The following is a 27,486-nucleotide window of genomic DNA, read 5'->3' on the forward strand; positions in this document are numbered from 1 at the left end:
TCTTTTTTAAGGTCAAATATGAAAAAGTAGAATATTAAATTATTATTTAACTCATTAAAAAAGTATTACTTAATGTATAATTTATAAAATATTTTATTTAAAGTTATTAACACAAAACAAGAAAAATATAATAGAATCTTTGCTTTTATATCTGGGATGTGTCTTAAATTAAAAAATATTTTTGGAATATCAAAATTGTGATTAAGCATTTCAGAAATATTAAAAATATATAAAATTTTGCTATAAATACTTTTTAAAAAGGAGATTCCTAAGCCCCCCCCCCCCGTGGATTTACCAGTTTTTTCATGATTCAATCGATATAATAACATTATTTTGACTTTCTTGTTCTCCTTGGATTTCTTAGCCACCAAGGTCACTCGAATTTCCAATCTCATCTCCCTCTTCTTTCTCTTCCTTGTTATCTCTTTCCTTCTCCTTTTCGTCGAAATTTGTGGGTGAACGATTCCAAGAAATTGGATTCGTCTACGCGAATTAAGCCGCTTACAGATCGGCGAGACGCTAAGAACGCTGGCAGCATTAATTATAAATGCTGTCTCATTCACGGACACACACACACACACACACACACACACACACACATATAGGTAGATTTTACTGCCGGCTAAAATACGACTAGATCGCGGCGATGCGCGACGGCTCCATTAACCGGTAGACCAATCCATGACTTCCCTGAGATTCTTCAGAACTTGAGCCAACGAAACATTCTCCGCAAGATATGATATTTATCTCCTCTTTTATATATTTATATGTAACACAATACATACACAACACGCGTGTATATACACTACCTGCGATCGCGGGCTTCATTTTGCAATTACCAGCGACGCGAGTCGGCGCGCGGATGAAGATGGCGGACTATGATAATTTATTAACTAGTCCAGTGAGTTGGTTTCATAGGACCTGTTGGAAGGCCCGATCAACCGACCAGCTCGAAACGCAAAGGCACCTCTGCTCGAGCGGAAAACAGCTCGTCTCTCCCTCCAAGTGCGAGTAGTCGATGCATTCCTGCGCACAACTTAATTTATTTAATAGCGTTTTCGACTCGGGCAAGTTTGCATCAATCTGGGTTGGATTAATGACGTTGTTTGCTTTACAATTGGTAGAACATGTAACGTCAACCAATGGTACAGCATGCGACGTGCTTAATCCAATCCTAAGTCATGTAACTTCTTCTGTAAAACGGAAACATCCCAAGCAGAACAAGTCACGATAATCCCAGCAAACGAGAATTGAAATGAATTGGAATGGATTTAGATTTTTAGAAATATTGATTCACGAATGTTAAAATGAATGCTTTTCAATCTTGAATGCATTTTTATTCATATATAGGAATTACAGGGAGCATATCTCTATGCTTTTCAAAAAATAATATATTAGCTTCTTTTGTGCAAAACACACACATTGTGAATACTTCAATTAATTCACTTCATTTAATTCAATTCATTTCATTTTGATATAATGATTTGTTATTCTACTTAAGGTGAAAAATGAAAATTTTTATGTATATATGTACATATATCTACAAAACATTTTCACTTTTCATGTTTCCATCTTAAAAAAAGTTATGATCGATACCAGAGAGAGGTCGGTATAAACCCACTTGAGCTGAAAATACTATAATTGAGATTGTCCAAGGAACACGCCAAGTCAAGAGAAAGTCAAAATAATGATTTTTAGTTGCAAAATTTGACTGCTTATTGATTAAGCTTCAAAATAAAGTCATTTTGATTTTTTGTTGACTTTGATGCGTTTCTTGGGATGCAGATAGCATTGATATCCGCATCTCTTTTTTCGCATTCCAGCTAGCCGAAGAGAAACGAGGAGATGATCCCCCGACGGAATTCGCATACGTCGTCTCTCGACGTCGTGGAGTAGAGGAAGGATGGGAAACGACAGTCAGTAATGATCGTAATAACGTCTCGCCGGCAACACGGCGCATGGTAAAGAGCAAAGTTCAGCGTTCTCCGTCGTTTTACCTGAGGCGGCGGTGGTCTTCGGACTTCTATTCGCAGACAGCCTGCAGAGAAGCGCGGTGAATATGTGTGTGTCATAAGGACGTCTCGTCTTCAGACAAAAATTGTCTACTCTCTAAATTCTTTGAAGTGAAATCTCACTCTAAAAAGTAAAAACTGAATCGGTCTTGAAAAAGAGTAGCTCAATATTTAAGAGTGAATTTTTAGAGTGACTCTTCAGATAGAATGACACTTTACTGTAAAGGTTTTAGAGAGTATCTTTAACGCACGAATTAAATTTTAATTTATTATATCATAAAATAATTAAATAAATTGTTAGTAATAGTTACTAAAATAAGAAGAAAGAAATATATATAGATATGTATATATATCCATAGTTACAGTTTATGGTCCGTATTTACAGTATTCACTCCTCATTTTTATCGATAAATCCACGCATTTATTTTTGAAATTCTACAATGTATAATATAAACTATTATTAAATGCGCATATTATCGATAAAAAAAATGTGAAATGAATTGCATTTTTTTTTTAAATAAATCGTTTTTTTTAGTAAGACATAGTTTTTGCCGCTTTCAATGCTTACGTATCACAGGAGTGGCTGACGATCTGAAGCTTCTCGAGCAAGGCGATCTAGCGAACAGCATCCGTAATACATCGACCAGTTTTTGTTGGTCTCCTCAAGGTGTATATCACGTACGTTTTGCATTCGCGACTGATTCAACCGCGTGCGGCCAATCGTGCAGCGAAACGTCCCGGCGAGAAAAGCAAGAGACTCTGGCAACTATGTATATGTACGCCGTTGACAAGCGACTCTCTACGAGTCATAATCCCACGTAATGGGATGCATAAAATTTATAATTGCACAGTCCGGACATTTATGCTCAGCTCTTATGTAACTTATTATACTCGCGCGATGAACCTGACGTCGATCGAGAAGACGCACGACGTTGCAACGTTATAAAAACGCCTCGGCATCCCTCTGACAAGGCTGTTTTACTTCTACGCTCACGTCCTTCGAAGGATAAGAATATATTTAAAAAGAGAAAAATTATCAGAATTTATTTCGCAAAATTAACATTTAATAGAGAGATAGACACAGCATCCTGTACATAAAGTCTAGGTTCATAGCCTTGCTTTAAGAAGCTGTAAATCTTAAGGCATAAGAAATTAATCAATCACCGTCGAATATTTTTCTCATAGTCGACTGTGATTGGTCAATTTTTTACAACTTTACGACTTACGACCTCTTTAAGCAAGATTATGATCTAGAATTATCGTAAAAATCTTATTCTTATCTATTTAAAGACCACAGTCTCTCGATGCAAGATATCGAGCGACCATTTGTCTTAATTAAGAATTCGCGTTTATTTTTTTCACAACGAACAGCTACGAGGAGCGTATCAATGTGGCTGATGTACGATAACGAGCGCGATTCCGAGCCGATTCGCTTGGATACCGCGGATTCCTCGACGGCTCGTACTCGTGGCCCTTAACGGTCCGACATCACGCCAAGCAACGACGGTTGTTCCGCGACGACGAGCAATCGGCCGGGTAGGAAATTCTTGAGTCGTGACATAAAAAGTTATTGCGCCCGGGGGCGTTTCTTCGGTACGGCGCCGCCAATACAGGACTACGTTTAGTCGCGTACATCGCGGGATGAGAATCCCACTATCCTCTTCCTCCTGTCCCGATCTCTTATGCCGAGAAATTGCCGAGTCCGCCGAGTCGGGAGGAGAAACGAGCGAGTGATAACCCTGTGTATATCAAATCTGGAAAATAAGCTTCTGTAATTTGTAAGGCAAGGATAAAGTATAAAGTAACACCACGTATATGTATGTGATGTTATAATACTTTATACTTTACTTCATTTTTTGCGTTTACCTTACAAATTAAACTTTACGCTTAACTTGTTGGCCAGAGATATTTAGATTTTTCTTGTATTATTATATAAACTTCTATAAGTAATCTTAGAAATTTCCTTTCTTATAACACAAGACTGAAGTCAAGTATAAAGTAACATCGCATATACATATTGTATATGCTTACTTTATATTTAACTTTCTTGTGTTACAAGAAAGGAAATTTCTAAGATTAATTAGGAAAGGAATTAATAGAAGCATATAAATATCTCTATCCTATAAACCAAGTGTAAGATTTAGTGTACATTTTTGTAGTGAATGAGATTATAGTTTCACGAATGTATCCGGCGTTTACGCGAAAGAATACGTGAGTAACGATTGTGGTTTCAACCTTAGGACGGGCATACCTTAATTTTCGGCTGTCTATGATTTTAATTAATAGACGCGTTCTTCTTCAGAGGAAAAAACAGAGTGATTCTTTGCCCGCGGCTATCACACTTCTAAGATCCCAACGCGCGCGAATCCACGTCTCTTTCGGAGGCAAATCCGGCGGTTAAATCTTGATTAGAGCAATAGTGTAACTCGGTCCACAACCTTGCTTTAAAGACTGGTATTCATAGTCAGGTCTTATTTTAAGACTGTCTTAAGTAATGTCTTAAGTCGCTAATGTGGCTCTCTGATTAGTTCGTGACACCTCAAGACAGAACTTAAGATGGTCTTGAATATAAGAATTGAATACTGGCTTAAGAGGCCTTAAGTCATAAGTCGAAAGAGATTAAGTGACAATAATTTCTGTCTTTAAACTATTTTTGCGCAGTCTTTAGGCTTTAGACTTGAGTAAATTGAGCAAAACCCAATTCTTACGATCTGAAAGCATAAGTTCTATGGCCGATATATCATCACTTACAACTTACAGCTTATGGCATCTTAAAACAAGATTGTGGATTTAGCTTAATGGGCTTTCTACAATAAATCATTATCTACACAGAAAAAATGTTACGGTTGCCACAATTGAAAATAATAATAATTTTCGCGCATCAATACATTTTGTTATGATAATCGTAAGATGAATATATCTTTACAGCCATAAGCGTTAAAGTATATCAATATTATGGTTATGACTATAATTTTTATAAAAACATATTGATGGGCGACTTTTGATCGTAGCAACCTTAGGCTGTTTTTTCCATAATCAATTTTAAGCCATAAGAAATTGACCCAATCATAGTCAATTATTCTTCGTATATTCAACTATAATTGGTCAATTTTTTACAGCTGAAGACTTAAAGCTTAGATAATTATTATAGAAAGCCTATAATACAATGGATTCCCAGTTAAACAACATACACACCTTGAATAATCGTCAATCCGAAAACGTTACGAACAAACGGCCGCGGAATTCGCTGTGTGTCGACAACCGCTTGCTTTGGTCGTCCACGTAATCGATCGGAGACCAACATCGGTCGGGATCATCTATCAGTGTTTACGTAACTTGTTTTCCGATGGAAAAATTAATAAACGCCCCACGGTACGTTAACGACGCAATACAAGCCTCGTTTAATTTCCCGTTTGATCATCGCGTTCCTGGTTCTTCGGCATTCCTTGCCGAAGCCAGTCCGAGAGAAATCCTCTTCACCACGTGAGAACTCCAAGCAAAGTCTAGATCGCGACCAGAAAACGCGCGATTAATCTTGAGACGTTCCAGCTGTGTGATTCCGTTCGATCGGACTTGGAAAAACAACCTACAGAAAAGAAAAAGAAATGACGAGAAGATTTTTACGGAAAAAAATCGAGCGAGCTTAACAGGAAGCAATACAGAAGAGAACTGGGAGAAGTAGATCGAGTTAAGATATGCAGAAGATTCGTTCTCCGCAAGAGGCTGATATGCAACTTTTCGGGATAACGACAATCCAGTTGTGTTTTACGTTTCCGTTTGCCGCATTTTGCAACCTTTGATCCGATTGATACGTAAGAAAATATCTGTTTCTATAAATAAAATCCATCGGGATAGCATTGATATTTAAATGGTATTTTCTGCGTTATATCGCTGATGACCCTGACATTTATGTCGATGCATGTTGCATGTGTTACATTCGCACTTGTTTACGTTAAGCTGTGTCTACAATGAGATGTTAAGATGTAAAACTTAAGCCGTAAGAAATTAACCAATCATAGTCGATTATTCTCCTTACACTCAACTGTGATTGGTCAATTTCTTACAACTTAAGATTTAAAAGAAAAGTTAAAAGTCGTTTGCGTCTTTGCTTGACGATTGAGATATCGAAGAATGTTCGCCAAGATTACGTTGCGAGATGAAGAAACTTCGAGAATCTGTACAGTTATTTTTCCGCCTACTTTTCCAACACGGAAAGAACGACTTTGCTGAAGTATCCAAAAAGTTAGATAAAGATCTGAAAATAATTTTGTTGGATCACCAAAATAATTGTGTGACAATTTCAAGCATGCTGATCAATGGCTGCGTTCAGCAGAAAAAGCAGCTTTAACTGTAAGATCCTTTAATATGATTGGTTATACGTTTAAATGCAGTGAGACATTAAGGGCAAGACTAATCATATTAAAAGAATTTAATATAATAATAAGACGATAACATTTTCCTCTCGCGAAATATAATCGTGGGAAGTATTATATATAAAAGAACGTGAACTGTGAAGTAGCACTAAGCTTTACAATTACGTTATAATTACAATTAAGAAAAAAAAAACGATGAACATCGCGGTTATACATTTTTATTCTTAAATCAGATAAAAATTTTTATAATGACTGGCGGGCAGGGAAACAATGTAATCTCCGTGCACGTTGCTCGATGGAATTCTCAAAGGGCGCGTTACGTGCTTCCTGCTTTTTTTCAAATTATTCTCTCAGGCATCCGTTTCCATATTTATGTGTGTAAATATGATTTGTTACTCTGGCATTTGCACGCGCTGAGCTTATGCTAAATCCGCGTAAACCTGTTTAAAGCGCGCAAACATTGAATCATAAGCCGCTTCCGTGGCAATTGCGTCGCTACTGAGACTGCGACGTAAATATTTCGTCTGTTTGTCCGCGATTCCTAGTAATGTGGTGAAAGTAATTGCAAAAGATCGGGTTTGCCCCTAAATCGCCCGCCATGCGACTAGTTTTCAATCATGCCGGTTATTCAAATTTGCATTCCATATGTGTAACTCGTACATTTTTTTAATAAATATTAATATTATCACACTGAAAAAACTTTACTAAATCGTAAATACATATTTCTTTGACTAATATTAAACATTTACATTCTCATTGTCGCTTCTCGATTGCCGTCAACCGCCCAAGAAACACACAAAAATCAACAAAAAATCAGAATGACTTGATTCTCAATAAAATTTTGTTACTTAAAAATCAAAATAAAGTCACTTTGACTTTCTTTTCACTTGCTGATGTTTCTTGAGTGGATTCGCTCTGGAAATGTCACTCTTCTCGATCGTGCGAGCAGAATTTTCTCCTTTCCAGGGAATCGTGATCGTTGCTGTACAGCACGCGAGGTGTTACCCATGCGAATCGCGCAAATATCCCCCGTGTTGTTGACGGGAACGTCTCGGGGTCAGAAAGAGGTAAGGAGGGACGAGAGGTCCCTTTACACGCCGGTGAGGCCCGCCGTACGTGCGACCGCGTTATTTTCTCGCCAAGATAAGATCGGCATCGCTAAAAATAGCGCACAACGGAGACGAGGAGTAAGAGCATTCCCGAGGTACCACGAATTTACGACGATCCGCATCGGCAGGATATTTTATTGATGCCTGCCGGAGAGAAGAGGAATGCGATGTTTAACGGGGTCCTCCCGCCGTTGCCTTTATCGCCGTCTCTTCCTCCTGCTCCTCCCGTATATAACTGAGCTTCGTTTGCGTACATTGTATATGTATGCGGGCTGTTGACCGCTTTACATAACGAGGAAAGATACTGCAAAAGCTTTCACGAATGTTATCGGCGCCATTACATCGCGCTGCGCAAAATGTCTTCAACGCCGGTTTTCAGAACGGGAGGCGACATATTGATTTTTTTTTTTTTTAATCTTGACAGAATGCGATGGAATAAATTGTGAAAAATCCACGTGCATTCGAAGTAATCGCGAACGGAGTATAGTGCGAAGAGGTCCGCGCAGCCGGCGAAGGCCGTCGCAAGGCCGAGTGCCTCTCTTCATCGTTTCTTCATCGGACTCCGGATGATAGAAACGCGACTCGCACGCATAACGAGAGCACGATATAATTTAACAGGATCTCGCGAATCAATCTTCATTAAGTACGAGGCTCCAAAAGTAATAATTTCTATACAGTGCATTCAGAGCACATCTTAGACGTCCATTGAAGACATCTCTATGTCCTAAAGATGTTCTCAGGATGTCCTTTGATCGGATGAAGTGTGCGACGATTGTATGTGAGACGAGATTAAAATTAATCTACATTGATGGAATATACATATAGATATCTTTATGTTTATTTCCACTAGTTTAGATTAACTAGTTTAGATTAACTTTGGTCCAACTAATCTCTCGGTTCAACTATTAACTTAATTATTAACTTAATAATTATTCTTCATCTTTTTCTAGTTCTAAGAAATAAAAGAAGATAAAGAGTAAGTTGAACTGAGATTAACATTAATCTACATTAGTAGAAATAAATGTAAGAATTATCTCTGTCTATTTCTGTCAATGTAGATTAATTTTAATCTCGGTTTAACTTACTTTTCATCCTTTTCTAATTTTAAAAACTGAAAAGATAAAAAATAAGTTAAACCGAGATTAAAGTTAATTTATGGTGATAGAAACGAACGTCTATTCTTTTTAATCGAACTATTTGCACAATTTATCTTTTCTCTTTGGGTTGGTTTCACCATCTCCAATAGATTGGGTCGGTCGGTTCGATCGTGATTGATCAATTCTGATTAATTCTACTTAACAAATGCAATTGGTCAATTCCAATGGAATAATCGGTCAATCGAACTAATCGGAGATGGTGAAACCAGCTTTCTTCTTTTATTTTGCGACGTAAAAAAGAGGAAAAATAAACTGTTCAAGAAGTTCAGCTAAAAAAAACAAGCTTATTGTTACCAAAACATCGGCGAAGAGGTCAAACTCGAGAAGGAAGAGAAAGAGGATTTAACGATCAAAATCGATCATGTGATTCCATCAAGAATCTGATCGAGGCGTGAGAAAATTCTTCGCGAAACATCTCTCTCCGCGAAAGATCTCGGAATGACATCATTTTCCGCAACCTAGTCCAGTAAAAAACAGATGGAAGCGCATTTTTCCGTCGATCGTTTCCGACAATCGATCACGGATTCCTCGCGACTTCTCGCACCGATTAACTCGAGCGAGCGAGTGATCGCGCCTGTGAACGTTCAACGTGGGCGCGCGCGGATTTTTCCATAAAACGAGTCTCTCGCCCTGCTCTCTTGCCTGCTCTCGCCATGAATGTTGCTCAACCGCCAGCGTGTATCGGGATCAATGACACGCCCGCAAATTCTCTTCCCCATTGGAGGGATGCGCGGGATTGGCGTCCTCCGCGACCTGTGCGTGATCAGTGATGCTGCGCGGCGGGCGGCTTGTATGCAGAATTCCAAGCCGTCGCTGCCGCCTTTCTTGAGTTCGCGCGCGCAGCAGGACCTACTGGTTTCTATTTATATACCTCGAGCACGAGACCTTGCGAACGCCCGAACGGACGCGGCCGACGCGGCTCGCTCACCAATGCCGCCTCTCGCTGTGCTCGCAGCTTGCAGTTCGGCTCGAATTCGCTACATCGTGCGCGCCGCCCAGGCATGTTTTCGAGTTTCGACCCTCCGCGCTCTGGTATTAGTCGAAGTATAAAGTCGAAATATAAGCAAATAAATTTATATCTTTCGAGAAATTTTATTACGTTTAATAAATATAAAAATATCACTTGCGAATAGACAGATAATTTCAGAAAGTTTATATCTCCCATTCATGAGAGAGAGATTTTAAAAAAATCAAATTTTTTCGTCTTTAATTGTCGTCCTAATTTATATGCAAATAAAGATGAATTTATTAGGATTGACTATAAAAATGACAAACATTAATAACTGATAAAATTATATACCGCTGTTTCGTATATTATGAATTAATAAACGACGTGTGTGTAGCAGGCTATAAAAATGCGTAGAAATACATGTTTAACATAATTAATAATAAATCTGATTTAATATTGGAACTTAGATAATTAAGCTTTAATAAGAAATTAATTATCTCGAAAGAAATATCTTGTTTAAATATAATAAAATCGGGCTATATTTTTTTATTTAGTAATAATATATAAATATGTTCTGTTATTTGCATGTTATATTTAAATAATACATAAATATCGTTCATTTTTTTTATTAAGTGTGAAAAATGAAATTTAACGCTGAACGTAGCTGACGAATAATCGAACTAGCGCCATCTAATTGTAACTTGACACACTAACGCGCGCGAAAACTGCCCAGTGTCGCCATCTGTGATCGAACCAGTGAATCATGTGGCCACGTAGTATGCTCGATGGCGCACAAATGTTACGTCGTTGTTTGTAGATTGTTGCGACATTCATTCTGGTTTATTTGACAAGATTGATCGGTGCGTGATTCGTACACAGTCCAGTGTTGCGAAAGTAACTTTTCCTCGGAAATAAGACAGCATGGAATACACCATGTCCTCTAGGATAACAAAGATGTTCACTTCATTCCAAGACTGTCTGAACAACGAGCAAGAAATACGCGAGGTGTGTATTGATGTGTTCGAGAACGGACTCTGATTAGGTTATGTTGTGAACTAGATCGTGTGCAATTTCGTATCTTCCTATTTCTTTTTCAATTTTCCGTTTAAATTTTGAGGTTCACAAAAGCGCTCAAATTTAACAGCTTGTCTATTGTAACGCTAATTCCACATTCTCAACATAAATTGTCATTTTGAAGAGTGAAATCTCACTCTCAAAGATTGAAAATTAAGCCAGTCTTTTTCAAGACTGGCTCACTTTTCAATCTTTAGAATGAAATTCCATTTTAAAGAATTCAAAAAGTATATTGAAGGGTGTTATCGACTCTCTTCTTGTGCTGCTAAAAGCAGATTGTTTTCCGTATCTTTTAAGCCTGATTTTTGTATCTCTCACATTCTCTTATCGCATTTTTCTTATCGTTTTCTGTCTCCCAAAACCAACTTTGGATCAGAAACATGGTTGTTGATTGAACGGCAAAGGAAGAGAAAAAGCAGGAGATAAAATCAAGACATAAGAAGCAAAATATGTTTTCAGTGTTTTATCAAATTTTACTTTTCGTTTTAGCAAATCCGTGTTATTGTGAAGAATATCGAGAAAAATTCTAGGGATATATTGATGACATTGCAAAATATTCACACAGTTCATCGCACAATGGAGGAAAATATAAGTATGTTTTTAAACATAAATTTTATAGAATTTCATATATATATATATATATATATATATATATAATATAAAATATATATTATATATAATAATTTATTTGTTATTGATAAATTACAGTTGTATCGAAATATTGTTCAAAAGCAAGAGAGATATTTGCAGACATAAAAATACAATATGCGAGTCTTGCTGAAGTGGTACCAAACAATCAGTATTATCGTTATCACGATCAATGGCGTTTTGTCACTCAAAGGCTGTGCTTTCTAGTTGCTCTAGTAATATATTTCGAAATTAAATTCTTAGTTGACAAGAAAACTGTTGCAGATATATTAGGAGGTATATAAATAACCATATTTAATGTTTAAATAATTCTGTGCATTTAAACATTTGCTTTTACATACTATACTTAATTTTGATAAACTCAGAATAATTTTCATTTTTCTTGCAGTAAAAAATAACAGAGAGGACGGCTTCCATTTGGATCTAGAAGATTTTTTACTGGGTCTGCTTCAGTTGTCTGCTGAATTAGTATGTATTTTCTATAATGGTATGTATATTCTTCTCACATAACAGTTTCATAACTATGTTCTTTTTAGAGCCGTTTTGCTGTAAATAGCGTCACGAATGGTCATTATTCTTGGCCAATAGAAATCGCAACATTCGTTAATAAATTAAACGCAGGATTTCGGCTGTTAAACTTAAAGAATGATATATTGAGGAAACGTTTTGATGCTCTCAAGTATGACGTAAAAAAAATTGAAGAGGTAGTGTACGACTTGTGCATCCGCGGTTTGGTTTCGTCCCCACGGCCTATTGAAGAAACGCCTACTGAAGAGACGCCTACTGAATAGGTTTCTATATCTTTCCATAATATTTCACTTTAATATACCTCCATGTGTACAATGTCATGCGAAGAGATATATGGTGTTCATGCATAATATATAATATAAAAACATTTATATATTCTTTATTTAGATTTTTATACTTTAGATTATTAACAATCGATAAATTGCTAATATAATCAAATCATTTCAGATATTAAAATAGTTCATTTTTTTTATATTTAAAAACTGTTACTTAAAGTTTAATATTTCAATATTTAGAGGTATGCATCTAATTTATTTTACTTATTTAGTCGAAAGTAAATTATATATAAGTAATTATATAATTTATTTTGCGAATTTTATGACAGAGATATCTATATTTAATAGATAGTTTGAATCTAAAGATACGTATCTTAAAGAACTGTATAAAAAATGATAGGCATTTTATTTTTTGGAAAATTATATAAGTATAAGATTAAGTTATATGTGACTTAAACTTTATCAGAAACAATTACGAAGCTCAAGATATCTAAAACATATTTCTTTCAATCTGTACGTATATTTTAACAATAAATATTTATTGTGTGTATGCTTCTTGTTATCGTGATGAAACATTGTATAATCCTAAACCTTTAATAACCTTTATTAAAATCAAACACATTTATCATACTTTCTCCATTTACATATCTAGCATAATTCGCGGCGAATAGCTTCGCAACATTATGAGCAGTTGTTATACCTGAATTATGTGGTGAGATTGTTACCTAAACAGACAATAGTATTGTTAATTTTAAAGATTAAAATTTTTTTAGTTGATAATTGACAAAGAACAATTACTTGTAGAAGGCTCCATAACTTGCTCTCCTTTGGCAATGGCTCTTTTTCAAACACATCTAAAATAGCAGCTGAAATCCACTTCTGCTCAAGAGCATTTATTAGATCCGTTTCTTTAATAACGGAACCCCGGCCTATGTTCATGAAAACTGCATTCTTGCCTTTGCAATGTTCCAAGACGTTGCCATTTAAAAGTCCTATTGTATCCTGAGTTGAAGGTAACACATTAATGATGTAGTCGCAATTTTTCAGGATGTCCGGCAAATTATCTACGGTTCTGTGTTCATCGAGGTATGGTAATTTCTCTTTCGGAACGGTACGTGTCATTCCCCAGATACTTGCGCCAAATAACTTTAACTTCTCTGCAACTATGTAAATATTAAAAGAAAACATTTTTATTGAAACTTTATTATTTGCTTATACGTTTTATATAAACTTAATGATGAATTCGATCACTCATATTACATTGGATTAGTATATATTAAAAGCTGTTTTGTATAAAGTATTTAAATTCAATGACACAATCAACTTTGACAATGAAATAATACATGTATATTTTATTGAGTGACACGATAATATTATTGAGCATTTAATTGTTTAAAATATTTATGTGTTTTTACATTTGCTTTGCTAATTTCCTGTATATCAGTTTTTAGTATGCTTTAATCTATACTAGTATAATGCAAATAACTGAATTCGTTTTGTTATTCACAGCTTACCCGACTTTCCTATTGTTCCTATTCCTAAGATACCTATGGTTAAATCATGTATAAATCTGTGGTTTATCAATCTGCCTTCTTGTTTCCATTCAGCAAGCCTTTGATTCTCGTATTGTTGTCTCTGGTCACGCTCGTAGTTGACAATTTGCGCTATCACGTACTCAGACATGGCTAGACCAAATGACTCGCCTGAGAAACGAGTCAATATATAATCTCTTCGCGTGTTTTGCACATGTGGGATGAATTTATCCAAACCAGCCCAGGTCGCCTGTATCCATTTGATCGATGTCAACTTGTTTGCATAAGGTATTAATAAATCACAGTCAGCTATTAATATTTCTGCCTCATTGAGTTTGGATAAAGTATCAACTTGTCCTATTTAAAAAAATACATATTTAAATGGCTATGTGGATATTTTTTTGGAGGTAAATATTTTTGTCGCGATTATCATATTGCAATTTTTTTTGTTTTGTTTAGGTGAAAATTTTTTTTTTCAAAATTTTTATACATATTATAACACTTTTCAGAAATACTGAAAAAATTTTCTTAGAATTTTATATGAGAAGTCTGAAATATTAAAAAATTTCTTATTCTATAATTTCTGAAAAAATATCTAATACCTAAAACTTTTAGATTTTTTTATAAGATTTCACCAGAAGTCAAGAAATTTTAGAAATCTCAGAATTTTAGAATTCACGTGTACAATTCTAGAAAAAAATGTAGACTTCCTCGATACTTTTGAAAAGTGTTTCAATTTGTATAAAAGATCTACGAAATTTTCTATGAAGTTATAAAATTATTCAGGAATTCTGAAAAATTCTAAAATTTATACAAGAATTCTAAGGAAAATTTCAATCAAAATGATGTACATCTGTGTTTAAAAATTACGATAATCTTAAATTAATAAGATCTGAAACGCGTTTTTAGTAAAATCGATTTTTTGCACGTCCATCATGTTTAAAAAATTAAATTCCTGCCACTGTTTGGCTCGCACGGCGAAACGTGATATATAATATCGAATTTTCCCGCGGTGGTGCGCGTACGCCCTCTCGCGGGAATAGCAGGAGGCCGCCACCAGTGGCAATGGGAATTCGACACGTGTTCGTCGCGAGGGGGTTATTGGCGGCACGCGGGACGATTAGCGAGCAAGGAAACCGCGTCTCGAGGCGCGGTTGCGTCGCATCGTGCGCGTGCAAAGCACCGTTACCTGGTGATACGTTCGAAATGCGCAGATTCGGCAACTGCGAGCGCAGGTGGTAAGATAACCTAGGAATCATAGACAGGACAGCAATGGTCTGCGTCATGTTGCACACCCAACTTTGTCGCGAACTCCGTGCAATTTCCGCAACGAGCGGGCTACGTGAGTCAAGCGTGTGATAACTGGCGATAATCGCCGTTTAATTTCCGTTTTCCTCCCCTTTTTAATCGACGGAGTCGGTGACACGTGACGAAGTATCACCGCGTCCGTCGCGCATTTGGCGCCGTTCGACGGCGACGTTTTGCGTAGATAATTTCAAGCGCCTCGTCGGTAAACGCGACAGATTGATTTGCTTCATTGTAAAGTACTGCATTCTCGTTGCTTCTCCTAAACTTCTCATATTTCTTTCTCTGAAACCCAAAACAAACACGCTCTACTTTATTTTAAATACAGAGAATGCAATCGAAACGAATGGATCTCGCAAAGCGAAGTATCTCTCATTTCGGATTTGGCGCGGTCGACGGTAGTCCGTAGCTAACTTCAAGCACCCGTCGCACCGGCGATGACGCATGCGCAGAAGCCGCGAGAATAGTTCCAACTGAACGTGCCTGGGACGCCTCATTTTTCCTTGTAATAATAAAAAAATGCTCACTCCTTGTTGTATCGCAATAATTAAATATAATGTAACGAGAAGCACCAGAACATAATTATGACAATATAGACAAAACAATATACATTAATTTTTTTGGACAAAAGAATGTATGCTACAATTGTAAACTCTTGTTTCAGAATTAGGTGTTCAACGGACACGAATCTGCACGAGATTGTATTTGTATGTAACGCAAATATAAAGACATAAGAGAGTACGGATTTTATTAAACAATACGTAGATGTGCGTGTCATTCTGACTTTTTTGTCGAGTGTATCGTCGTATGATTAGTTGTGGATCAACGTTGGAGTAAAGTTCCGCGTGGAGCGAGTACGGGAGTACGGTGTGTACTCAGCATACGGCTGATACGGCGGGAGCGTGGGAGCCAATAGGCGTGCGCGGGCCGCGTCACAACGGCGGCGATTCCCGCGCTGCACACGTCGGCCCGCGGAACTGCACGGCGGCGGCCGAACGTGTGTTAAATGGCTGTGCGTCGGCCATGATGGCTTTGAGCAGGGACCGTGTCACGCAAACATGTTTTCAAAGTGATATATCTCATTTGGTGACTGAGTGACCGTGCTCCAGCGCGATGGCCGGGGAACGATGAGGCCCTGAGCGCTCTCTGTGCCGGGTAATTCGGCCCCAGGGCCCCCAGCCAGGCCTCAATAGCCCAGGTCCACGGCGTTCCGCGAAACCCGAGGCCCCCCCAGCCGACCCGACTGGCCTCTTACGGTGCGGCCAGCCATCCTTGGTTGTCAACACGCGCGAGCCAGCCGCCCTCAGGATGAGCAAGCTGTCGTTCAGGGCGCGCGCCCTGGATGCCTCCAAGCCCATGCCGATCTACATGGCCGAGGAGCTGCCGGATCTGCCAGATTATTCGGCCATTAACCGCGCGGTGCCCCAAATGCCCAGCGGCATGGAAAAGGAGGAGGAATGCGTAAGTCGGAACGTCCAGCATCTCATTCCAGCATGTTTTCCCCGTCCGCCATCTTACCCACGGCGTAAAATTTCGTAAACAACCGGCAGATGGCGGCCTACCCGTTGTCGTATACCCTGGAAAATTAACAATTTTCCACCTTTAACGCAATTACTAGCTCACTCGCGATTCTCGCTCGTTCTCCCTGTACCCTTCTACCCTTGACTCGACTTCCTGCGATAGATGTCAACGTCTGGTTCGCTGTTAATCGCGAGCTCTCGCGCCACCCTGTGTTGCACTGACTCCCTATATCCCAAATGTCAAATGTTTCCTTTCCTCATGCTTGGACAATGTCCTGGCGATACCTTCTAGGTGCAAGAATCTTCAATTTGAAAACGATGACACGTCAGAATCTTTTTCTGCAAGAAAATTAAAAAATGGATGTCCTTTTGTTCCAATTCGTTGACTCCGTATCACATACGTAGCGTTAGACACTGTTTACAATTTGAAAGCACATTTGCAGTTGTGTAGCACTGAATCAATAAAAACATTCATAATTTTTCAATCTTCTATTGAGTTTTAATATAATTTATTAGTTTATTATTGCTTAAATCTAGTATGATTTTTTGTATAGTATATGCTGTGGTAGAATGTATCATTACATTGAAGATGAGATTAAGTAAATATCAGTTTATATAATAATAAATCAAATAAGTTCATTCATAATTTCATACTTTTCTTTGATTCATACATAATTTGACAATGCTTATATATAATTATGGTATTCAAATGTTTAACTACTTGTTTGAAATAAAATTCTCATAATAAGATTATGTTTGTTAAAGGTAAAAAATTTAAGTTTGTTATTAAATATATTGAATATGTTTTTATATGTATGCAAATATATTCAGAAAGTGTTATGAATGTGTAACAGCGATGATTATGTGATAGATGAGAATATAATGTGATTCTCATTAAATATATAATTCTATTTGTTATAGGAACATCATCTTCAAAGAGCGATATGTACGGGTCTAATCATTCCTACTCCTGAAGTAACTGATCTGGCAGATGCGGAGACTTATAACAAGATATATCCTGCTGATTATAAGCTGCCTCGTCAATTAATACATATGCAACGTAAGAGCATATTAAAATTGTTTTTATTATATTATATTTTTTAAATTTGTGTTAATCTTCGATAGATAATTTTATATATATATATATATATACATATATATATATATATATATATATATATATATATATAATTGGATTTACTTCTTTTTGCAGCCTTTGCTATGGAACAAGACATACCTGATTACGATATGGATTCTGAAGACGAAAAATGGGTTGCACTACAAAGCCGTAAGATGGAATTAACTCCTCTCCAATTTGAGGAAATGATGGATCGTCTGGAGAAAAGTTCAGGACAAACGGTAGTTACCCTTAACGAAGCCAAGGCACTTTTGAAGGAGGATGATGATTTGATTATCGCAGTGTTTGATTATTGGCTCAACAAGCGTCTCAAAACTGTAAGTATCACATTTTTATAATGTACTTTTGAGGTTATGTACTACTTAGATTATATTTATTATTAATTTAGAAAGATAGGAATGTGTATAAATTTTATTCTATGAGTTTTCTCTTTATTTTTTTTTCATAAAATTAAAATTTTTTTATATTTTTAAATTAATTTCTTGAATACAATATTAATAATAACATATATTTTCCACAGCAACATCCTTTGCTGTTAACTGTTAAAACAGAGAATCGATTTGGCTCTGCTGCCAATAATCCATATTTTGCATTCAGACGACGTACTGAGAAAATGCAAACGCGTAAGAATCGCAAAAACGATGAAACCAGCTATGAGAAAATGTTAAAGCTTCGTAGGGATCTTAGTAGAGCAGTCACGCTTTTGGAAATGGTGAAACGCCGAGAAAAAACAAAACGTGAACATCTGCATCTCACGATCGAGATTTACGAGAAACGGTTTGTACGAAACTATGATGACATCTTGGTATGCATTACAGTATTTGTTAAATGGAAATTTTACAGATATCAAGCGCAAGATTTCAGTGGACAAATATTATCAGAGGTGTCGGCGTTAAAGGCACCGAGACCAGCGTTTGCTCCACTCTTTACTAATCAGTTCGGTGTTCATCAAAATTGGACAAATAAAGTTTGTAAAGTATGTATCAGCTTTAAAGAAAGAATTTGTTCATCTTTAATAATTAAATTATCTTTAGGATGTTCCGAAGGAGCAATATTGCCTTCTGCTATATAGTATAATTTTTAACATAATTTTCTTTTAATTTAGGATGAAGTAGTACCCAGGAAAGAAAAGAGACAGTACAAAAAGCGAAAACATAAAACGGATAGCAGAGGAGGAAGTTTGGACGACACTGGTATTCGTAGCGGAACTGGTAGTGGTGGAGGTCGAGGAAATCGCCCAGGAGTTCTCGGAAGCGGGTTGGACCCGCTCATCAGTTCAGATGAAGATAGTCCGCTTCCGTCACACTCCCAGCCCTCATTACCCTCTGATCGCGATGACGAAGACACTGCAGACGAGGGTCAATTCGCCTTTCGTCGAAATAGGAATAGCTCTTATTTACCGGTAAGTTACTATACGTTTTTTTTTCTCAAAATATAATTCTATTTAGTTTATTATTGATAGAAATTAGACCGATAAGAATAAATAAGAAAAAGAATCCTGTTTTTGGGCTAAGCTGAAATTAAATACTCTGATGCATCATATTTTAATTCATTTTTTTTTGTAAATATAAGTACAGTAATGATGTTGAGTTGATTAATTATTGTGATCATTGCCTGATTGGATCAATTGATATTGAGATTATCTACGATATAAGCCTAGAGTCCTTTCTATAAGTTGCTGCAATTAAACAAGTCATTAAGATAGAAATAGTCAATGATTTCTTAGAATTTTAAACTTTTCTCTTTGCACAGCCTGTATCAGGTGGTTTTGGAAATTGGCCTTGGTGTGATAAAAACGAAGGCGGTATTGCTGATAAAAAGTACAGGTTTGCGCTGACTAGCATTAGCAAACCGATGCCAAGGTGTATTGGCTTCGCACGACGGAGAATTGGTCGTGGTGGCAGGTATGATATCTATTGAGCTGATAAATGTTGAGATACAATGACATTTATTTGACTGTTCGTTTTCTTGATGATTTGTAGAGTAATATTAGACCGCTGTACGGCCGATATGGATGATATATGGTCTACTTTAGATTTCACGATACATGACTCCAATCGCGAGACAATGGATTCGAACGTGACTACTACAGCAACGACTACCATCAAACAAGAGTGGTACGCTTTTCAATATTTATTATTAAATTACATTTATATTTAAAGAATATTTAATATTATTTATACTCATCAATGAAGGAAAAATAACTTTTATACATAATTGTATTACGTATTTGTTACATTTGTATTTCTGTCTTGGGCAGGTTACATTTTCGACCAAAGACTCCGCCTGTGTCGGTGCATAGTCCAAGCGAGGAAAGTACTGACGACACGGACTCGGACGTTGAGCCAACAATGTCTCGATCCAAGCTTCCATACCCGTTCCCACCTGACGCGACGTCCATATGCATCGAGGTGGAGCCGGAACGCGCGGGTGACGAATCGCCATTTACGTCGGAGTTCAATATCGCGGATTACTTCGTGATGGACACCATGTCAGACATGGAGCTCGCAGAGGCGAGCCTTAGTAATACGGGTAGTGCGTGCGTTAGTGGTCTCTCAGATAGCAGCGTGAACGAATCACGGACAGACGGCGAGCTGGGTAGTTCACATTTTGTGGTGACACCGCTCGTGAATAATCTGTTCGCGCCGCTCACTATGGCACAGCATACCCGGCTTATCCAATGTAGTGGTGGTTCTAGTGTTGTACATACTTCTACGAGTTCTTCGTCGATTCCTACTTTGTCCTCCGTCGTCGCGTGTACGACCAATCAAGCTATCGTGGCATCGAGTACAATGTCCACGCAGTGCACTGTCGGTGTCAGTGCCGTGGTCGATACACAATCGAATCATCAACCCAAGCAGCAGCACAGACAATTGCCGAACAATAGTGCCGCTGCTTCCATTCTCTCGAAATCTTTGACTAGTCCGACAAATAATAGGAATGGTAGTAGCTGCGGTGGTGGTGGTGGTAGTGGCGGTGGTAGTGCAAATGTTAGAGTGTTTAGTGCGAGTACCACATGCGGCGGCAGCGGTGGTGGCGGTGGTGGTAGCAGTAGTAGCAGTAGCGGTAACGGCAGTAACGTCACAAACTTTGGCAATAGCCACCAGAACGGCCCTCTGCCGCACATAAACAACTCTAATAACCTGACGAATAGCACTCACGTTATGAACAACCAACAGTCCACATTAGTTCTGCCACAGAAGCATCCGCCGTCCAATCTGTTACCCGGCCTGATAACGCAAAGTAAATTGGCGACCCTAGCGAGGAAGCAGCAACAGCAGACGCAAAATCAGGCGCCACAGGTCCCAACGTCCGGGGAAATTACGCTTAATAGTAATAGGTAATTCATTATGCTTACAATTATGTAATTAGAAATCTTACATAATTAGAAAAAAGCTAACGAATCTTTTTCGCGAACGCTTGAAATACCAGGATCTAGCAGGAGCATCATGATGATTCAATAACTGGAATGCGATGGCATGATCTTACAAAATTTTAATTAAACATTGTTTTAAACTTTATTGTGATTTATTATTCGTTTGATTTTAGTGAAAGTTTGGATATGGAAGTGGATGGAGTGGACAGTTCGCCATGCGATAGCAAACCGCAGCAGCAGCAGCTTGTACGGGCGAACAAAACAAATTCACTGGCGATGGAAGTGACATGATGCCTGCTATCGGCACCCCTGTTGCCGCCAATACGTCACTGGGGGCTTCGCTAATTCTCTTACCTTGCCTATGATGATCTGCTTCAGGCGGGAGATCGGACGCGTGATGATATACTGCTCTATGTTGACGTGAAAGAGCGATACGGCTAGGTACAATTGCTCCTCCAATCAGTTGTTTTATCATGGCGACACTAATCAGCGAATGCGTGGATTCTAATGCAAGTACCAAGTTTCTTTGTCTTCTCTCCGTTGGAGAGATTGTGCTCCGTATTCTTCAAATTATCTTTTTCCTTGCTCATTGAACGATCAATAGCAATTTACCGTTAAATACGCTCAATAGCCATGTGAAAAATATTGCCATTGTTTTTGTAGATGCAAGAAGTACCTTCCAACAAGAGAACACATATGATGACACGGTGTGACACAGTACATCCTTGTTCGCCAATGTAAACAAAGATAAGAAGATTATTGTACTGAGTCGCTTGTTGGAAGGTACTTAAGATTCCGAGAGAAACTAATCTATCTGATTAGCTGAAATTAGCACTAACGTTTTTCATAATAGTGCTCGTTTTTTTCTTTGTCTTTAAGAATAGGGAATAATATATAGTCTAAGGACACAAATTGGGTTCTAACTACACGAATAGCTTAACTGTAAAAAAAAAGTAAAAGAGATTGTGTGTATCATTAAGTTACTCGTCGAAATATAGCGTGCAATACTTCTCTATTGTTTTTAGTGACAATAGTCTGAAATAATCTCGTTCGTTCAATGCAAGGAAAACCATGATCGAAAATCGACAATGTAAATTAATTACGTTTATCTTGACTTAAAAATTTCTTATTTATCAGATCAATATCGTTCAATTATACAATAATTGGACGCACAATAATGCAACAAGCTTTCTCAGACACAGCATTGATTATTTAATTATTGAAATTCTACAAAAAAATCTTTTTAGTTTTATATATCTCAACATCTATACCATTCAAAGTAGACACTCGAAAATATAAAAGCTTTACATGGACGTGTGGTCCGATTAGAAATTGTTTTGTCCTAAAATCGAATAAAATCAGATCGTTGTTTTGGAAAAGAAATGATTTCGGATAGTTTCCTGTAAGTTTCATTCGCAACAGTGTATGGAAAATAGATACAAAACATTACATTAGCAATTGGTGGAGATTGTATAGTAATCTGCTTGTAAGTACAATAGAATATGCTCGAATTACATCTCGTCGCTTTCCAGATAAGTAATACTACAGGAAAGTAGATTAATTAATTTCTTACAAAAGTGTACGATTTTTCTTAATACTGTATATAGTTTCGGTTCGCGAGTATTGTACGACTTTATATAGTAATGCTCCTTATATACATATATATATATTATATATATACATATATATAATACTACGTTAAAGGCTTCCAGGCTGTGAAATATTGAAGCTATTGTTATCAATTAATCTTTGATAGCATTAAGTCATTGTAATCGTAAAATCGATTTTCTTTTTTTCCCCTCTTTCTCTTCAATAATCGCCAAAATGTACATTTTGATACCTGCATATCCGTCGGCACGTATTATACGCGACCGATATGCAATTATAATATAATGTAACTTTATAATGTTGCGTTTGGGAAGCTTGTATCACTGGAATTGTGTTTGCGCGGAAGGATCATTACATACTGTGTTAGAATCTACAAAGCTCACTGGGGGCCAGGGTTGGCAAAAACTAATATTTTTTATTTTTTTTTAAATTTTTTTTATTTATTTTTTTTTATTTAAGAATAAGACATTATGTTTCTTCTTAAATATGTTTCGTAATGTTTCAAATGTACTTTAAACAGTATTATAAAAAAACATGTTTAAAATATATTTAAAACAATAATTAAGCATGTTTTAAATTGTTTAAAATATGTTTTTACCAACCCTGCTGGGAGCAATGTGTAAAAATACTTACGTCTTTCACATCAGTGACTGAAATTACTACCACTATCGATGTAGGGAAATACTTCGAGTTATGGTGTTTGGCAAAGTAGATGTACAAGCGGTTAAATTTCATTGTCTCTAAAGGCAGATTCATTAACTGTACATGTGTTCTTCTACACGCGAATTTATTTCGTGACTTTTTTTATATTTCTCCCGTATAAATGAATTTAACGAAGCAAGATAATTATAAGATCGAAGCAAGCTATTACGATACTGCACTTCATATCACACTTTTATCTGTCCTCTCACAGACTCGGTATTCCATACCGTAGATAAACGTAAACGTCAAAAAGCTGTTCGATACGTGTTCTTATTTGTAGAATAGAATTCTTATGGCTCTCGAATATACAAATGCGGATACGAATGTCGGAATTCAAACCCATGTGAATCTTGCCACATGTTATAGGCATATTGAGAGATTCGAGCATGCTAATAAAATTCGGGCGTGCCATTAAATCTCTGTTTGGACAGGTATTTCAACGTTATCCTCCGAGAAAGCAACGTCATCAAATTATGAGTGGCATTCGTTCCCTTCACTGGTGTACATGTAATTCGCCTCAAAGTTCGAGAGGTAGAATCTGTTGATACAACTGAACAAATTATCTTGAATGTATCTACAGTCTACTCGAGCAAAATATCTCATCGTACTCGTACATTTAACCGATACAAACTTCCTCTAGGTAAAACATGTACGTTTTCGCTAACTCGGTATTTGATTCATTACCATGAAAAAAAAACATAGTATCTCTCCTGAGTTTTCCACATATAGATAACATGTATAACAGCTCTCTTCCTCTCTTAGTCTTTCTATAGGACACCACTTGCTTTTCTATCTTCTTCATCAAATTGCAAAATATGAAAATGTAAAAATATTAAAAAACATATAGAAGAAACGAGAGATTATCTTTGTGATCGAACTGATGATTTGTTGACTGTGTATTTTACTTTTATAAACACTTACAGTGTTTTGGACTTTTCCAAATTAATAATATCTTTTCGGGATATTGAGAGAGAGAGCGAGAGAGAGCGCGCGAGAGAGAGAGAGAGAGAGAGAGAGAGAGAGAGAGAGAGAGAGAGAGAGAAACAGATCAGAACGATTGTTTGGTCGGAGTGCCTTGCAGAGAAACAGATCACTTTTGTACTTTATAGTCACACTCGACTCTCATATTCTTCTTTGACATATACTGATAGCTGTACTTTTCTTGTTATTGCAAACAGAATAACCGTGTACAAGAACGAATGATGAATTTGAGATTATGCAGCAATTGATTGTTATTTGTTGCAAATTAAACTATGCAGACACTGATCATTGAGTATAATTGCCGGAGTAAACAAGGAATTCTTGATTTCTGATCTGTGAACGCCTGGTCTCAAAGGAATCTCTCGCGGTAGCGAGCCATAAAACGATTCGTCGCCAGCCGTAAAATGCGAGAATGAGGGGGAGTAAGATTATGGTGCGAGTGATTACAAAAATCGTAGGGAAACTTTTCGAAATCGTAATAAAATGAAATAAAAAAAAATCAGATATATTGTACATATAAAAATAATTACGCTTATTGTATCTCTTAATTTTAGGTAATTAATTAACTGAATAACTGTAATTAAAAAAAAAAAGAAACGTTGTTGTGGTAGACGCACAGCGAAATGTGTATGAAAATTTATGAATTTCAAGACGATTTTAGAAAGGAGGAGTAATAAAGAAATTTTATCCTGGATAGAACTTATTATTTTGATTAAGATCTTCACACTTTCGCCTGTACATTGTCGGGACGTGCTCTTTTTTTTGTGAGATCCGTTTTATGACACGTGTTTGTACATACTTTAGATACTTCGTCTTTTCTCTCGTTTTTCTCAGATTCACTGTTGAGCGTGAAACCGAAATTCCTCCGTTCTCTCCATCTTGTTTGCTCTCGTGTATTCATAGTATCTAGCTTTTATAAACGTTATCTGCTTACCGTAAACACATACACGTACACATACACAACAGAGACGCCATACGTACAGCGTATATATGTATATGCTGCGTATTGAGATTTCTAGCGACGCCTTGAAAACGAAAGAAGCGATAACTCTTCCGCCAAATGATTTTGAGAAGAACGAGCGACTTTATGCGAACGAAATGGAGGAAAAGGAAAATAAAGATTCGAGAATGTATTTGTAAAGAGAAGAGGTAAAATCGTTTATTTTAGTTGGAATGCTTTAAGAACAACGTATAGCGGATGTATATGGATTTTTATATAAAATTTATTAATGTTAAAGGTAATCCGATAGCCATTAAAGTTAAATAAAACGTCGAGAATCGAGATTTGAGGATCGCTCCAACCAAAGACTGAGTTCGCTTTACATTTCTCTGGTTTGGCAAACACGAAATTCCACTGCGGCTAAGACCGATAACTGTTCGTCTTGCGTACGCTTCGATTGGATTCCCATTGAAAGACGTTCCGAAAAATTTATTGATCGAAAGAAAAGAAGAAGAGGAGAAGAAGCGAAATAGAGAGGTCGGTCGTATCTCGAATGGTGAGACTTCGTGTTTACCTAATTCGTTGCATTCGCAAGAAACAATAGTGTATCATATAAGTAGAAGTTAAGACCGATCAATGCAAATATTCCGAATTGATGGTCGAGATGAAGGCGAAGAAAGGATAAGCCGGCTCGTTTATGCGTAGGGAACACGATTATCGGAAGGAAAGGAATGAGCTTAAACCTGGTCAATAGATCTACCTAGACGAGAAAGCTCCACGACACTTTTTCTGCGTGTTAATACAGATTTACGATTTAATATCAACGCGTCGAGGCACGATGTGTACCTACTTATATACATGTATTTTATTCTGTGAATACGGTATAGGGCTTCCGCGTCGCTGTGCGACACAGGAAGGTCCGATCGGAACGAAAAAGGAAAGAAACAAATAAATGAAAGAAGAGAAAAAGGAGACGACGCTTCAGCCAAAGCTCCAATTTGAACGCGAGACTTTGGGCACAAGTAATCTCTCTTGACAAGAACATTTATATAGTCGAAGGACTGAAATAGTCGGGAGCTGAAGGGAGACACTGAAAGTTCTATATACGATCGTGTACATGTATGGGATGTGTACATACAGAATATGTTGCACGAATCCAGCATTGTAGGAAAAAAAACAATAAAAAAGGATAAGACAAAGCTTTATATAATCTGCTCAAAATGTGTCTACTACTGTTTTCATTATAAAGATTATGCGGTCATAAAATGAAATGCATATGCCCTACAAAGCTGGACTTACAGGACATCCCGTAGAACGTTAACTCCGGACGGCCCTTCGACCTGTTCCTCGATTACGACACATCGTCTGATCAAGTCCGTCACCTGTTAACACCCCTCGACGCTGTGCAACGTCTTATTTATCGAGAAAGCTGCGATACTCGACACATAAATTATTACTCATATTATTATGTAAATTATATGAAATTATTACGCATATTATTATATAATTTAATTATACGTTTTATCTTTCCAAGCTTTCAGTTGCAATCGTTTCGTCCAAACACGAGAGATATTATTTCGATGTTTATTGTTGCCACGATAAAGAATAGAGAGGTGTTATCAGGTGGACGAGTCGGCATTTCCCCGCAATTTATGTATAGAGACCTAAGTATTAATTATTCGTAATCATTGCGATTAACGGCGCGCGCGAGGTAGCGGACATAATTAATTGAGTGTGTGTGTGTGTGTATATATACATATATTATAAGTCAATTTACGGGTTGCATTTTTTGGCTATTAAATATATTCTAATTAGCGTGTAACTTTGAGGGGGAGGGAGAAGAACGAAACCGGCGGATGCGTACCGAATGACTTGTACATATTCGTATACATATGTACGTATATACGTAGCGCATCTCGTGGGCTCTGTACATGCAAACACGACATACATAAATACATATATATCTGTGTGTGTGTATATATATTTATGTATGCATATATATACATATATATATATATAAAGATAAAAATATATAAAATGAGAGAGAGAGAGAGAGAGAGAGAGAGAGAGAGAGAGAGAGAGAGAAAAGAATGCGACGTGTTAGGTCACAATTCGCTGTATACAATACTTATGAGCAACTCGGCGAGCCGAATGCAATTGATATGAATCTAAAATTTGGTTGCATCCGTTTCGTTTGCGTTCGTCACGCAGCAGCAACAAGACTTTTAAAAAGCGCGTCACGAATCCCGTTTCTTTGTA

At 37.1% G+C, this 27,486-nt stretch overlaps 4 protein-coding genes and 1 long non-coding RNA gene across 7 annotated transcripts in view; 3 read left to right on the plus strand and 2 right to left on the minus strand.

Moving 5' to 3' along the window:
• LOC105153005 (synaptic vesicle glycoprotein 2B) overlaps nucleotides 1-2,550 on the plus strand; it is a 21,542-nt gene extending 18,992 nt beyond the window's left edge. For both annotated transcript variants that reach the window (XM_087410224.1, XM_011067609.2), the window contains exon 12: nucleotides 1,824-2,550. In XM_087410224.1, the coding sequence (XP_087266350.1) occupies nucleotides 1,824-2,057 (234 nt within the window). In that variant the 3' untranslated portion in view covers nucleotides 2,058-2,550. The remainder of the gene's footprint in view (nucleotides 1-1,823) is intronic.
• On the minus strand, nucleotides 1,949-5,565 carry LOC147908212 (uncharacterized). Of its 2 annotated transcripts, none has more exons than XR_015546345.1 (3): nucleotides 5,208-5,565; nucleotides 2,581-3,766; nucleotides 1,949-2,038 (listed from the first exon to the last, which is right to left on the minus strand). It is a non-coding gene; the product is annotated as an uncharacterized LOC147908212 (long non-coding RNA). The 2 variants fall into 2 exon arrangements; XR_015546346.1 differs by lacking the exon at nucleotides 1,949-2,038 and adding an exon at nucleotides 2,359-2,447.
• Nucleotides 5,566-10,356: 4,791 nt separating this feature from the next.
• trsn (translin) lies at nucleotides 10,357-12,675 on the plus strand. Its single transcript, XM_011067605.2, has 5 exons — nucleotides 10,357-10,605; nucleotides 11,164-11,266; nucleotides 11,383-11,598; nucleotides 11,711-11,790; nucleotides 11,859-12,675. The coding sequence occupies exons 1-5, from the start codon at nucleotides 10,522-10,524 to the stop codon at nucleotides 12,111-12,113; spliced, it is 738 nt and encodes a 245-aa protein (XP_011065907.1). The 5' UTR covers nucleotides 10,357-10,521; the 3' UTR covers nucleotides 12,114-12,675.
• On the minus strand, nucleotides 12,214-15,595 carry LOC105153000 (uncharacterized). The gene is made up of 4 exons (XM_011067603.2): nucleotides 14,847-15,595; nucleotides 13,640-14,014; nucleotides 12,924-13,288; nucleotides 12,214-12,850 (listed from the first exon to the last, which is right to left on the minus strand). The coding sequence occupies exons 1-4, from the start codon at nucleotides 14,941-14,943 to the stop codon at nucleotides 12,719-12,721; spliced, it is 969 nt and encodes a 322-aa protein (XP_011065905.2). The 5' UTR covers nucleotides 14,944-15,595; the 3' UTR covers nucleotides 12,214-12,718.
• E(Pc) (Enhancer of Polycomb) lies at nucleotides 14,136-24,986 on the plus strand. The gene is made up of 11 exons (XM_011067604.2): nucleotides 14,136-14,895; nucleotides 15,627-16,423; nucleotides 17,404-17,542; nucleotides 17,696-17,937; nucleotides 18,141-18,397; nucleotides 18,464-18,596; nucleotides 18,726-19,022; nucleotides 19,373-19,524; nucleotides 19,603-19,737; nucleotides 19,881-20,960; nucleotides 21,170-24,986. The coding sequence occupies exons 2-11, from the start codon at nucleotides 16,271-16,273 to the stop codon at nucleotides 21,285-21,287; spliced, it is 2,706 nt and encodes a 901-aa protein (XP_011065906.1). The 5' UTR covers nucleotides 14,136-14,895; nucleotides 15,627-16,270; the 3' UTR covers nucleotides 21,288-24,986.
• The last annotated feature ends 2,500 nt before the right edge of the window (nucleotides 24,987-27,486 follow it).

The sequence above is a fragment of the Acromyrmex echinatior genome, chromosome 10 (genome assembly GCF_024713525.1).
Source record: "Acromyrmex echinatior isolate Ae372 chromosome 10, ASM2471352v2, whole genome shotgun sequence".
Taxonomy (NCBI): domain Eukaryota; kingdom Metazoa; phylum Arthropoda; class Insecta; order Hymenoptera; family Formicidae; genus Acromyrmex; species Acromyrmex echinatior.